Source organism: Engystomops pustulosus, chromosome 7 (genome assembly GCF_040894005.1).
Source record: "Engystomops pustulosus chromosome 7, aEngPut4.maternal, whole genome shotgun sequence".
NCBI classification, from domain to species: Eukaryota; Metazoa; Chordata; class Amphibia; order Anura; family Leptodactylidae; genus Engystomops; species Engystomops pustulosus.
The window spans coordinates 49,338,599-49,353,470 of record NC_092417.1 but is presented as its reverse complement, the minus strand read 5'-3'; the positions used below and the strand labels follow the sequence as shown (position 1 = coordinate 49,353,470).

General features: G+C 39.2%; 1 protein-coding gene across 5 annotated transcripts in view; it reads left to right on the top strand.

The window, feature by feature from the left end:
* Nucleotides 1–14,872, top strand: part of KCNH5 (potassium voltage-gated channel subfamily H member 5) — a 259,762-nt gene that overhangs the window by 85,066 nt on the left and 159,824 nt on the right. For all 5 annotated transcript variants that reach the window (XM_072115836.1, XM_072115835.1, XM_072115834.1 and 2 more), the window contains 2 exons: nt 350–465; nt 7,316–7,708. In XM_072115836.1, coding sequence (XP_071971937.1) covers nt 350–465; nt 7,316–7,708 — 509 coding nt within the window. The remainder of the gene's footprint in view (nt 1–349; nt 466–7,315; nt 7,709–14,872) is intronic.

Genomic DNA, 14,872 nt, shown 5'->3' with positions numbered 1-14,872 from the left:
TATAAATTTATTAAGGATGTGAAAAGGATGCATTAAGTTGTCTAAAATATATTTGGGATTAGTACTATCTTAAAGTGTTGATTAAAATAGTGGTATAATATATGATCTCTTTGAAGACCTTCTTTAATGAGTGGCTACAAACAACTATCACATTGGAGAATTTTCTTAACTGGTCCTTACAGCTAAATGCAATATACGAGGGATTGCTATAGTATGATTTCATGTATTATTGACTCACAGCTGAAGCATCTGATAAGTCCTAACTTATTTAACATATTTGCAGAATTGGTATTTACCAATGCTCAAAGATATTCATAAATTACCATTACTATTTTTGTTTTCTTTAAAGGATGGACAAAATTTGCCCGTTTAACCCGTGCATTGACGAACAGTCGCAGTGTTTTGCAGCAGTTGACTCCTATGAACAAAGCCGAGGTGGTCCACAAACATTCCAGATTAGCCGAAGTAAGAGTTTATTTGTTTCTTCTCCTATGTTGCTTCTTTGCGTTTAATGGTCAAGTACATTAGTTATAATACTTACGGTGGGTACCGAAAGTATTCAGACCCCTTTACATTTTTCATTCTTTGTTTGATTGCAGCCAATTGGTAAGATCAAAAAAGTAATTTTCTTTGTTCATTAATGTACACTCTGCATCCCATGTCAATATTTTTTCTAATTTATTAAACAAGAAAAACTCAAATATCACATGGTCATAAGTATTCATCCCCTTTTGTTCAGTATTGGGTAGAACCAGCTTTTGAGGAAGAATACTATGGGGGATATTTATCATACGCTGGCGCTCGTGCATTTGCATTTGCGATTATTTCAGGGCCTCTGCGCCACTGGCGGTGCGCAGGGGTCCTGATAAATATGCCCCTATGAGTCTTCTTCAGAATGACAAAGCAAGTTTGTCACACCTGGATTTGGGGATCCGCTGGTTCTTCTTTGCAGATCCTTCTCTAGTTCCCTAAGGTCGGATGGTAAATGTTGGTAGAAGAAATTTTCAAGTCTCTCCAGAGATGCTCAATTGGGTTTAGGTCAGTGCTCTGGCTGGGCCAGTCGGGAATGGTCACAGATTCTGAAGCCACTGCTTTATTTTAGCTGTGTGCTTATGGTCATTATCTTGTTGCAAGGTCAACCTTCAGCCCAGGCTAACCCAGCCCAGTCTAACCTTGGCTAGATATGTACCTTGCCCCATTTATGTCTCTGAGCTCTTTGGGCAGTTCCTTAGACCTCTTGTGTTCTCATGTGCTCTGACATGTGCCTTTCCTAATTAAGTCCAATCAGTTTATTCAAACATAGCTGGGCTCCAATGAAGGAGTAGATCTCAAGGAAGATCAGAAAGAAATGGACAGCATGTGAGTTAAATGTAAGTGTCACAGCAAAGGGTCTAAATAATTATGACCATGTTATTATTGTTCAATAAATTAACGAGCAAAAAAAAATTGGCTGCAATGAAACAAAGAGTGAAAAATTTCAAAGGGTCTAAACACTTTCCGAGCCCATTGTAGGCTGTACTTTTTGTAGTGAAAACTGCATAGAAGCAGGTGATATGTATGAAATGGATTAGGTTCTTCATAATGAAGTAAGCCACTTAGCATATAAATCCTAGTATCTGGACATTAATGAGTTCTGTACCATACTTCGCATGACTGATCAGTAGCACTGGAATTGATAATGTCAACACCTTGTGAGGATGAGACCTCACTCATAGAAACCAAGATGGCAGAGGCAGGCATTGAGAAACATTGCCTTTAAATGTAGATTTAATCCAATTAAAGGGTTTTCAGGTTAAAAGTATTACTCATTATAAGAATATCTCATCAATATCATATTGCAGGAGATCCAACACCTAGCACTTGACTTCATGGGGTGTTGATTTTATCTTTTACTGTCACCATTTCTGTTCTTTCTCTCAAACCACCAATTGTTTTTGATGGATCTCTATATTTGCATTTTGAAGGCCACTGTAAGGCCAGGTACTTAAAGAGACACTTCACAAAGTTCACAGCTTAATTACTTATTAAGTAGAGAAACTGAAGCACTGAAGTAGGTCAGTGGCCAGACAGATTCAGCAGATCCTCTGTGAAGGAAGTACTGCTCCACAACGTGTTTCTCCCATTATTTCTATGATAAAATCTGAATTGTATACTATCAGAATTCCAGTGTTTTAATAAAAGTATTCTATTAGCTAAAACAAAAAATAATTAATGGAATGTAACAGGTTGCAGAAACCACAATTGTTTTGTACTCTAATGATATGTTATTAATTATTATTTGAGGATTTCCAAGGAGAAATACCACAATTCCATTAGATAAGGCATCATATATGATTCCTTTGCTTGGGAATTTCCTTTGCCTAGAAATCAAAGCACAAAGAACCATCTATTGAGTTACCTAAATTTCTCTCTGACTCTAATAAAGACTGTGGATCTCCATGCTTAGATATTCCATACCATAGAAATGGCAACCAAGAGTCCAACATTATCATGTAAACTAGACTATAATTTAAAGAAATGAAACTTTAGGTTTTCATAATTTTCACGAAACGCTTCAGTAGTCTGATGAACTTTGTATGGTAGACACTTTTTGTTAGGTTTGCTGATTTGATCATAGTCATTGATAGCGTCTAGGACAAGTGCAACCTCATTCTACACAGTGTTGTAATGCACATGATTTATTACAGTAACTAATATTAGAAGACTTTAATCTGCCTTGTTTTTATATTACCTATGAGCTGAAGGAGTGACACAATTTTTCAATATCTTTTGCAGTTAGAGAGCTACTGGTTAGCCAATAAAAAGTATCAACATCTGAGAACACTCATATGGTATTGGTTTAATCACTTATTAAGGCTATGTTCCCATCATTCTGAAGCCCTCTGATGTAAGGATATGATAGGCTGATTCCCAATGTATGTATCCCAATATATGCTGATGAAAGTGGCAGGAGGAGTGAACATCAGTAGCAACTGGAGACATCCCTGGGCATACATTCAGTGGAGGGTGGTGGATGGATGCAACACTGTACATCCGTCCCACATAGGCTGTTATAGCCTCCGCTGCATGAACATGGTTGTCAGAAGGAAGAAGCAGTATGGAAAGACATAGCTTGCTGTGTCTTTATATTCTGTATTTTCTGAAGGATGGAAACTCTACTTTGTGTACAGAGGCATTAAGGATGCCTTCATCATGCCACTATATATCTAGGAATAAGTTCAGTGTAGCTCTCCTAGCATATAAATTTTAAATATCACAAATACATGATGTAAATTTAGCCTGACATGTTACAAAGAAACTTTCAGCTATTTCTGAATCTTGCACATACATATTGGAGCACATTGCCACATTTTAAACTATAGCCCCTTATGAAAGCCACCACCCTTTACCACTTGTTGGTCAAGGATCTGGTGTAGAATAGGTAGACCAGTATGGCACATATACTAGAACATTTACCTTAATATTTCTGCCCCAGTGAGTCCTGCTCCTGAAATATCCGCTGATCAATTGTAATATCCCCCTTCAGCACCACCACAGGGGAAATAAGGTATTGCATGGTTCCCATTAAAATAGGCTGCCCAAAAATACACCGATTCTGTAGGTCTTCTAAGGTGGGTTATACTCTTTACGTGAGTCTATAATCCTCAGCCATGAAAACTAATCCTTAGTGTTACATTTTTCTATGTGTTCATTGGTTATTTCAGCCTAAATACAATTGCAGAACAATTAATGCATTTGATATTTTTTTCTATTTATTATGAGAGGTTTCTAGTCCAATTCACTTCAAACACGTTTTCCCGGTAGTACAAAGGTTCTTTATTGCACGCCTGTGCCTAATTACAATAACAATAATTTTTGATTGCCTTTCTAAAATTAGTGTCTTTGTGAGGTATAAAAGCTTTAGTTTACATGCTATGACTCGGAGAGACACCTCGGTTTTCTTTGCCGCTTTCAGAAATAGTTTTTTTTAAGGTTATTTTGTAGATTTAACCTTCGCTTTCCTGACAACAGTTTTGTAACAGTTTAAGGCACATCAGATAATTTAGCACTTTCTCCAAATTCTTTGTGTTTGGTAGATTGATATGACATCCTTTTCTTTGCACATCTGTAATTAATCCCCCCTGGGGTAAGGTTACGCTTCGAGCCTGCCTTGCGCATAGTGTGTAATAGGACATGGACTGTCCTGTACTGCATGATTCATGCACTGATGAGATCCTTAGATTGCCCCAATTAATAATTCACTGCGTGTTGTTAGCCTTTGGAACCTAATCAAAATGTAAGATAAAAGTAGCTCTTTTTACTTAAAGGCAAGGGTGTCTGTCATCCACTTAGACGTGTTCGCAGCTCCATCCATAAATGTTAATATGTAACCGAGCAACCCAAATCCATATATTTGTTGATTTTTCTTCTCTAGATAAACAGTCCCTAAAATAGAAAGTTGTTTGATGTTCTTACTGAAGCACAGCCATCCCTGGGGGTAGCTACACTGAGATTCCTGTAGGCGTCTGTAGTGGGGGGGGGGGGGGGTGACTGTCTCCTGAGACTCTATAGTGAGAGATAAAATTCCAGGTAATGGTTGACATTTATTAAACTAACCTGATATAATCTCAGCATCAATTTGTATGGACATCTTTTTGTGTTGTATACAGGAAGGACTTATGTTGAGTGCCTAATGGTTAGATAGATAAATATACAGTAAAACCAAGAATAAGGGTTACAACTAGAGATGAGCGAGTATACTCGTCCGAGTATACTGCTTGGTCGAGTATTAGCATCGGGAGACACGCGCGCACACCTGCAATGTGAAGAATAGAATTAAAACATTAAAAACAGTGAACACAGGACCATTTAAGTGCAGAACACATTGAAAGAACACTATTCTTCACATTCCAGATGTTCGTGCACATCTCCTAACTTAGCGGGAGACACGCGCGAACACCTGCAAAGTGAAGAATAGTGTTATTTCAATGTGTTCTTACAAGTAAAACATCTGCAAACATCTGGAATTTTTTTTTTGCACTGTTCTTTTACTGTTCAGTTTTATTAAAAAAATGCTCGGGTCTCCCGTTGACTTCAATGGGGCTCGTTATTCGAGACGAGCACTCGAGCATCTGGAAAAGTTCGTCTCGAATAACGAGCACCCGAGCATTTTAGTGCTTGCTCATCTCTAGTTACAACATATACACAAAGTTAGTAAAGAAAAAAATAGTAAAGAAATATATAAATGTAGATTTGTTAATAGATTAGTGACAAATATATATTACATAGATATAGACATTTTAGCTACATGGATGGATAGATAGGAAGATACGTGATATAGATAAATAATTGATTTAATAAATGATAGATAGATAGATAGATAGATAGATAGATAGATAGATAGATAGATAGATAAAAAAAATGAGGCTGCCTCCAAGAGTTAAAGGGGTATTCCCATTTCGGCAAATAAATGTTATTGTTTGTATCAAAAAAAAGTTATACAATTTTCCAATACACTTTCTGTATCAATTCTTTGCAGTTTTCTAGATCTCTGCTTGCTGTCATTCTATAGAAAACTTCTATGTTTACTTCTAGTGGACAGAAATCTGACCGTGGTCACACAGGTGCGTGGCTCGTTAGTATCAGAGATTAATCAGAGCTGTGTGGTATAACGGGCCGTGCACCTGTGTGACCATGGTCAGATTTCTGTGCACTAGAAGTAAACATAGAAGCTTCCTATAGAATGACAGCAAGCAGAGATCTAGAAAACGGTGAGGAATTGATACAGAAAGTATATTGGAAAATTGTATAACTTTTTATCATACAAGCAATAACATTAATTTGCCGAAAATGGAACACCCCTTTACTTTAAAAATTGGTGGGTACTTTATTTCAGACCCTATTCAGGATCCTTTTTCATTTTGATTGTTTTTAGATAGATAAATAGATTTCTGTGTTTCCCTAAAAGTAAGACCTATTACAATTTTTTGTTCAAGCTTAGAAATATATGGTCACCCCTTGAAAATTAGAACTAGGGACAGCCAATGCTGCAGCTCCCCACACACCATACATTAGTATTAGTAGATCATGTAGATACTGCAAGAGGTTGTGACATGAGCAAAGAATTTATGGGATAAAATCACTGACTGTTGTGTTCCTTATGCGCTACGTGCAGCAAAGTGCTATTGCTGAATGCAAGAGATTGGGGTTGATGATTCTGATAGAAATGTAGTCGCAAGAAATTCAGCATGAAATTCAGGGTTTGGAGAGTTACAAGGATGTTAGAGAATTTATTGACATTATTAAAATGTTGTTTTTTGTTCATAAATACCAGGATTGGTTAATGTACCATACATTGTTGTACTTGGAAATAGAGTCACAAGAAATTCTTGATGGAATTCAGATGGTGATGGCATGACCACAATATATTAATGCATGTTGATTTTTTTGTTCAACTATAAATGTAATGTGAATTCTTGATAGATATATATATATATATATATATATATATATATATATATATATATATAAAAGATTCATGATAGATAGAAAGACAGAGCTTAATTTTCCATTTACTGTTATTCTACCGATGTGCACACTGTTTGGGCTTATTTTAGACTTACATCAAAGAGCGGAAACATCAAGCATGACTGCCTGAACAATGTGTGGTTTTTATCACTCTGAATAATCCATATAAACAAATCTTTATTTGCAATAATGGAAAACTGGTTCACTGGCACATGATAAAACATCTAATCTTCAAGAATCTAGAACTGTGGCAGTATTGTATTTCCTTTTTATGAGAACAGTAATAAACTGTCTCATGTCCCGTATGATGTTTACCAAGTTGTATAGATAAGACAGGTTTGCTGAGCAGAATAGTGTTTGATACTTCAGATATCTATTGTACTGTTGGATACCTCTGGATAGGGACCCTTGATGTCCTTATCAGAGAAGTCTCTAGACAAATGACACTTATCTACTGTGCATAGTTTTTAAGGATCGAGTGTCTAATTGCTGGGGGTCCATCTGTTGGGTGTGCAAGTGCCACAAATTAATACAAAATAGTGAGCCACTACTCTATTTACTTCTATGGGACTGATATATTTTGCCTACTGATAAGGGTTCTTAGTGGAAAAATGTAACAAGGGTGTATGGAAATTAGACAGACTGCATCAATGTATAAATTCAGGATAAATAAGCTATATAAATGGCTAAGGTAGTGAACCTATAGAGTACAGCCATCAGGTCCAGTAGTCCTGAAAATCTGAATTATTCAGAAACAAACAGAAATGTTATTTTACAAATGCTTCATATGGTTTCTTATCTCATGCAGGTTCTCCAGCTTGGATCAGACATCCTCCCTCAATACAAACAAGAAGCACCAAAAACACCACCACACATTATACTGCACTATTGTGCTTTCAAGACCACCTGGGACTGGGTGATCCTAATACTTACCTTCTACACGGCAATCATGGTTCCTTACAACGTCTCCTTCAAGACAAAGCAGAACAACATTGCCTGGCTGGTGCTGGACAGTGTGGTGGATGTTATTTTCCTTGTTGATATAGTTTTGAACTTTCATACAACTTTTGTTGGACCTGGAGGAGAAGTTATTTCTGATCCCAAACTTATAAGAATGAACTACTTGAAAACATGGTTTGTCATTGACTTATTGTCATGCTTACCATATGATATCATCAATGCCTTTGAAAACGTGGATGAGGTAAGCTTATGGAAACAAAGTGTTTGTAGAAATCTATGTCATAGGAATTCCAAAAAATCTTTAAAACCACCTTCGGGCAGAGACAGAGGTGACCCAAAATTAGAAAGTATAGCTCCCCTCTTCAGCTACTGGTTCCAGCATTCCCGTTCTCTTCCAGTCTCGGCACTGATAGCTCGGCCACATGTACCAGGGGTCACAGGGCCCACTTTGTGTCAACCATGGAGTGAAGTTTGGAAGGTTGAATATCACCAGAATGATGAAACTGGCAGCCAGAGCAGGGTACATGCACTTTTTATCTTTTTTAGTCACCCCCACCAGTAACACTAGGGATTTTTTAGGATTCCTGGAAAACCCCTTTAAGGAAGCCTAAATGTGTTTCACACGTTAAAATAATGCAACCACACAGTGACTAAATACCCTTTTTGTAATCAAATACCATCAAGTGGCTTGGCATTCTGAGGTTAATCATGATCATGCACACAATAGTCATAAAGGAATGATCAGATCACCCCCAACTGACATATATGACTCAGACTTATAGTAGCAGTCAAGAACCGAGTGGCTAGGTGTTAAATTTGACCCTTTACAATATTCCACTAGGATTTTCTAGGGCATGTTATTTGCATTTACTGGAAAGAGTGTGTCTTCAATTATACCCATAGGAAATGGATGTAGCTGTGACAGTGGCAGCAGTGGGGATTAGGCAGAAAGCCAGGAACATTTGTTCCCTGCAATTCAAAAGTCACTGTCAAAGGTTTACATTGTACAGTACATAGTCACTCACTTTCGTATATACCTGTAACTAGAAAAAGTGCATGAAAATGTATAGGAAAAGCCTTGCTAAAAATAGTTGACTTAAAAAGGCTGATTGGCAGGGTGATTGCTCATGGCAGGGTGATTGCTCATGACAAGATAAAGATCACATGACCCTCAATTTGCATTTATGTTATGGACAGGAATGTGTGGCTGATGAGGTAAAAGACAGGAGGCTTCACTTTACATATCAATAAAGGGGTGCAGAACATTTAATAGATGTATCTTGATAATTTAACTTATATCCTGCTCCCCACCATTACACACACTAGTTTTCTGTCATCAAAATGTCTCATAATTGTATGTGCTGTTTTGAGCAAAATTTGCAACTTTTTGCCAACTCACAGCATTTTTCACGTCTGACAACTTTATGTTGGTCAAGTGATTTCAAAGTTGATGGACAGACTTTTCAGAAAACCACCAATCCACTCCAGTTCCTTATTGGCATGGGCAAAACCCAAATTTGTGACTTTTTACTAAAAAGTCCCATTTACACTCCAGACATTAATATCTCATGTGCCACATTTGTGAAACTTTAATAATACTTTATACTTATTGATGTTATTATTAATATATCGATAGTAAGGAGTTCGAGAGCTGGAATATCTATTATTTATTAATGTTATTTTCTAATGATACATTCCATTTACCGCCCCTGTGGCATATTATAACACAAATATAGATAGAAAACATAAAAATAAAATTACTTATTAATATAGTGCATTGGCAACCTCCAGGGGATATCCTATCAGATAATGCTTTGTCAAATCCGTCCATTACTATTTTTGCTGTGGACCTGGAGATTGTTATGACTTTATTGCTGATAGTGAGGGAATAAGTCACAGATAATATACTTGCTCAGTATTGGTCAGCCATTTCAGAATCCCTGCTGGAGATAAACACACATTAATTGGAAGCAATTTACAATGATAACACTCTGGAGTATAAGATGATATAGTCACAAAGTAAACACTTGGCATCTGTGCTGTAGGCCAGGGCTATCTTGCACACACATCTCCGGAGCTGTCACTTGATGACCCACTTCAGTCTGACACCGGCTAAGATAAAGGCTTTTATTGGTATCCGGGGAACTGACAAAATGCAGCTTGCCTTATTTTACATATCACAGTATAGGAATCACAAATATATTAAAATCTACTGTTTATACCAAGTATTTTACCTGCTATCCCTGCCAGGTTGCTATTGAAAACTTTAATAACATTAAAATTGTATTCCAGGAATATAAATGTCTGATACAAAAAACCATAATGCTAAAAATAAATGAATGTAACAAAACTCAATGTCATTAGTCACAAAATGGAGCTTAAATAGTTTGATTTTATGATTCACAAAATATATCTTAAGGCTGCATCCACACTGCCGTATGGAGGAACTATATACGTCCAACGTATATACAGTCTATATACGTCCCCCATAGATGCCAACGGGCGCTCAGCGCCACTACGGGAGTGGTACGGTGCCGCGAAAGTACCGTTCCGTACCCCATGAAAAATATAGGACATGTGCTATCCTTTCTCGGAATACGGTGCTTTGCGCCATGTTCCTCTATGGAGAGGGGCAGGGGTGAGCGCTCACCCCCTCCTCCTCCCTCTGGTTCTGCCGTGTTCCCACCGTGCTATGGTTTGGCGGGCACACGTTAATGTGAATGCAGCCTAAGATTGGTGCATGCCATCCCTTTTTCTTCATATTATCTTGAATTGCAACTATTTTGGATACCTATACAAAGGATTAGAGTACCACATACAACATTGTCGCAGTTGAATGCCATATTGGACCTTTCTGTAGAAGTGTAAAAATAAGGAAGAATTCGGAATAAATGATTACAGCTATTTCTTATGTCCTATCTACATTGTGCCCCAACCCATTTTAGGCCAGCTACAATATGGTCACTGATTGCAAAGCTCTACTTTAACCCCTTACAAGCTCTCTTCTAAGGCACCAACTCACTCAATGTTCTCCAGTGAATAGATCCACACTTCCATACTCAATGGGGCACATTTACTTAGTCTGTCCATGTCGCGATCCCCGATCCGGAATGTCTGACGATCATGCATTGTGCCGCGATTCACGTAGATTGTGCGCCCGAGATCCTGCATGTGTCGCTCCCCACTCAGGTCCGCCGGAGTTCACCATCTTCTTTCCGGTGCATGTAAGTGAATTGTCTTGCAGCGCAATTGTAAACTTAAATCCTGCGCTTAGTCCGAATCAGTCGGATCGTCTGACGGACCGCCCCCCCCCCCCCCCCGATTTCTGTCACATGAAAGCCGACGCAATTGCGACAAAATCCGAACGCGTGCGACACGATCCCCTTTTAAATGCAGCGCAAATCAGAAAGCGTCAGAATATCCTTTGTTTGTGCGGTCCGCAGACCATTAGTAAATGAGCCCCGATGTCTCAGCTCTGCGGGTCTTTATTTTTCCACTATTTCCAAAAAGAAACCTCATTCTGTCTCACCCCCCAAAAATCCTAGAAAAGTTGCTTTGGTGATATTGACTTAAGATTAACTTTTTCGGGGAGACATATGATATAAACCCCGTCCCTCTGACACAGATAGATCAAGAGACTAAGACCTCCCTATGTATCTGTTGTTTTTTTGCAAAAACCATGCAAATAAGCCCCAATCCAGTCTTCACACCTCTTCCACGCCCACTTGGTGTGGAGATGGCATACAAGCCCTGATAAATGTCCCTCTATGAGTAAGTTTCAGAACCATGGACAAGGCACACAAAGGCAGGATTATAATAGAAGATTCCACTTCTATAGAAATCCCCTCATTGTGGGATAATTATCACATGCCGGCGCGCAAGCGTATGATCGCCCCAGCGCTGCTTTTTTACAGCATGATACATCAAGAGACTGACGCCTCTCGATGTATTGGGAGGGGCGCAGCCGGCATCTTATCACATGTGAAAAGTTGCCAGCTGCAGCAAGTACGCAGGCGCGGAGACAGTAATGCCCCACCCCAGCCCACTGCCGAACCTACCCTCCCCTCGGCTGGCTGCAAACCCCCTTTCACACTGGCGTGAAGGTGGCGGATTGGGCTAAATAATCACAAGGGCTAGCAATAAGATAGCATTTGCAATTATTTACTTCTACACCACGAGGCCCTGAGAAAATATGCCCCATTATGTCCATTACTGACAATAAATTATGTCACAGATTATCTACATCTCCCATCTTCACATAGCATAGAAAAAAGTCCATAGACTTAGAATGTCGGCTCCAGTCTATTGCTGCCTATGGTAATGGAATGGCAGCCCCCTTATTCATGGTAAAAAAAAAAATCTACAATAGTTTTTTTTTTTAGAAAATAGTGATACATTCGCATGTTTTCACCACCTTGTGCACTGTTCTTGGTACTGAACCTATACTCATGAGCTTTATCTTATATCCATCTCACCAAACTTTCTTTACAAAGTTTTCTTCACAAACTGTAAGTTATTTATATTGTGGCCCTAAATATTTTTAAAAAAAATAAATGCACAATTCTAAAAAATAATGTTTGCTTCCCTCCAAAACAACTTGACCATTGTTAACTTATTACCTGCTAATTGTGGCCTATGTTTCCATGAAGGTTATAGAGAAAAAAACAAGTAGACCACAGGTGATAGTTATCTTTGTTCCAAGCCAATTACTTCCTACACAAACCTGCACTTTTTAATGATTTCAAATAAATGTGCCATGGAATGTGATGGTTGTAGTAAGAAATGTTTGCTGTAATTGTGGAAAATCTCATGCTGGGAATGCAGTGGGAATGTTTTTCTACTGGAATCCCACAGTGTAAATGTACTAAGCATCACAGCACTTATCAACAACACAGGTCTATGTACAGTTCTGAAATGTGGTCATTATTGGTTTTGGGCCGCCACAGTTTTTCCATATTTGTTTAAGTAACATAAAAAATATAATGAAAGAATAGCAAATTATAAAATAGGATAAAATCTACTGTTTTGTTTTACTATATGTTAGCTCATCTATGTCTCCAGTGGGATGTCTGGTTTGCTGGTTTCATTTAGTCAACTCCATTCCATATTTTCTATTAGGGGAGCATCATCATAGAGTCTATTTGGAACCATCCACCATGAGAAGAAAAGCACAATAAAAATCTTAATAAAAAAATCAAAAAACTAAAATTTAATGTATAATGTGTAGTGATGAGCGAGTATACTCGTCCGAGCTTGATGCTCGGACGAGTATTAGCATACTCGGACCGGCTCGTTGCTCGGACGAGTATTTGCCCTGCTCGATAACGAGCATTTAATTTAAAAAAAAAAAGTGAAGAACAGTAAAAAGATACAATTAAAACATTTAATTTAATTGTTTAATTGAAGAAAACAGTGAAAGAACACAGTGCAGAACAGATTGCAGATGTTCGGGAACATCTGCAATCTGTTCCGGAGACACGCGTGCAGAACGGTGTTCTCCGCAATAGTATTTGAAGAACAATATGTGTGAAGAATAGAGATGAGCGAACATGCTCGTCCGAGCTTGATGCTCGTTCGAGCATTAGCGTACTCGAAACTGCTCGTTGCTCGGACGAATACTTCGCCCGCTCGAGAAAATGGCAGCTCCCGCCGTTTTGCTTTTTGGCGGCCAGAAACAGAGCCAATCACAAGCCAGGAGACTCTGCACTCCACCCAGCATGACGTGGTACCCTTACACGTCGATAGCAGTGGTTGGCTGGCCAGATCAGGTGACCCTGGGATAGACTAGCCGCTGCCCGTGCTGCTCGGATCATTCTGTGTCTGGATGCCGCTAGGGAGAGAGCTGCTGCTGGTCAGGGAAAGCGTTAGGGTGTTCTATTAGCTTACTGTTAGGCAGGAGTGATTCTCCAAGAACCCAACAGCCCTTCTTAGGGCTACAATAACGTTCTACTTTTTTTTTTTTTATTTGCATCTAGTACCATTTTGTGAGGAATTAGCAGGGGGACTTGCTACCGTTGTGTTTAGCTCTTAGTGGCACACATATCCACCTCAAACACCAAAGTGGGAAAATTTAGTAGGGGTTGGATTTCAATTAGGCACAGTCTGCCATTTTTCCTTTTTTATTTTACGTTTATTTTGTTTAATAACTCAGTGTCATCTCATCTGGCATAGTAGTGTGCTTTCATACTTGGCTAGAAAATAGCCATAGGAGAATCCAAACGGCTTACGCCTACAGTAGCGTTATATATTTGATTTCTGGTTGATCTGCTGGTGGCTGTACTTGCTGCAGTGCATCTACTAGCCAATTGTGAGCAATTTGTAGTGAGACTTGCGACCGCTGTGTTTTGCGCTTAGTGACGCACATATCCATTGCAAAGACCGAAGTGGGAAAATTTAGTAGGGGTTGGATTTCAATTAGGCACAGTCTGCCATTTGTCCTTTTTTATTTTACGTTTATTTTGTTTAATAACTCAGCGTCATCTCATCTGGCATAGTAGTGTGCTTTCATACTTGGCTAGAAAATAGCCATAGGAGAATCCAAACGGCTTACGCCTACAGTAGCGTTATATATTTGATTTCTGGTTGATCTGCTGGTGGCTGTACTTGCTGCAGTGCATCTACTAGCCAATTGTGAGCAATTTGTAGTGAGACTTGCGACCGCTGTGTTTTGCGCTTAGTGACGCACATATCCATTGCAAAGACCGAAGTGGGAAAATTTAGTAGGGGTTGGATTTCAATTAGGCACAGTCTGCCATTTGTCCTTTTTTATTTTACGTTTATTTTGTTTAATAACTCAGTGTCATCTCATCTGGCATAGTAGTGTGCTTTCATACTTGGCTAGAAAATAGCCATAGCAATAGGATAGCATTGTTTGGTTTTAAAAACTCAAAAACACAAAAAAAAAAAAAAACTATAACTCTCATTTTAAAAATGTTTAACCCGAGGGCTAGGGGTAGAGGACGAGGGCGGGGACGTGGGCGTCCAACTACTGCAGGGGTCAGAGGCCGTGGTCCTGGCCGGGGTGAGACACCACCTGCTTATGAGGGAGCAGGGGAACGCCGCAGAGCTACACTCCCTAGGTTCATGTCTGAAGTTACTGGGACTCGTGGTAGAGCACTGTTGAGGCCAGAACAGTGCGAACAGGTGATGTCGTGGATTGCTGACAATGCTTCGAGCAATTTGTCCACCAGTCAGTCTTCCACGCAGTCCACCCATGTCACCGAAATCGCCACTCCTCCAGCTCCTGCACCTCAGCCTCCTCCCCCCCAGTCTGCCCCCTCCCAGGAAAATTTGGCATTTGAACCGGCATACTCTGAGGAACTGTTTTCTGGACCCTTCCCACAGTCACAAACCACTTGTCCGGTTGCTGCTGAGCAATTTTCCGATGCCCAGGTTTTCCACCAGT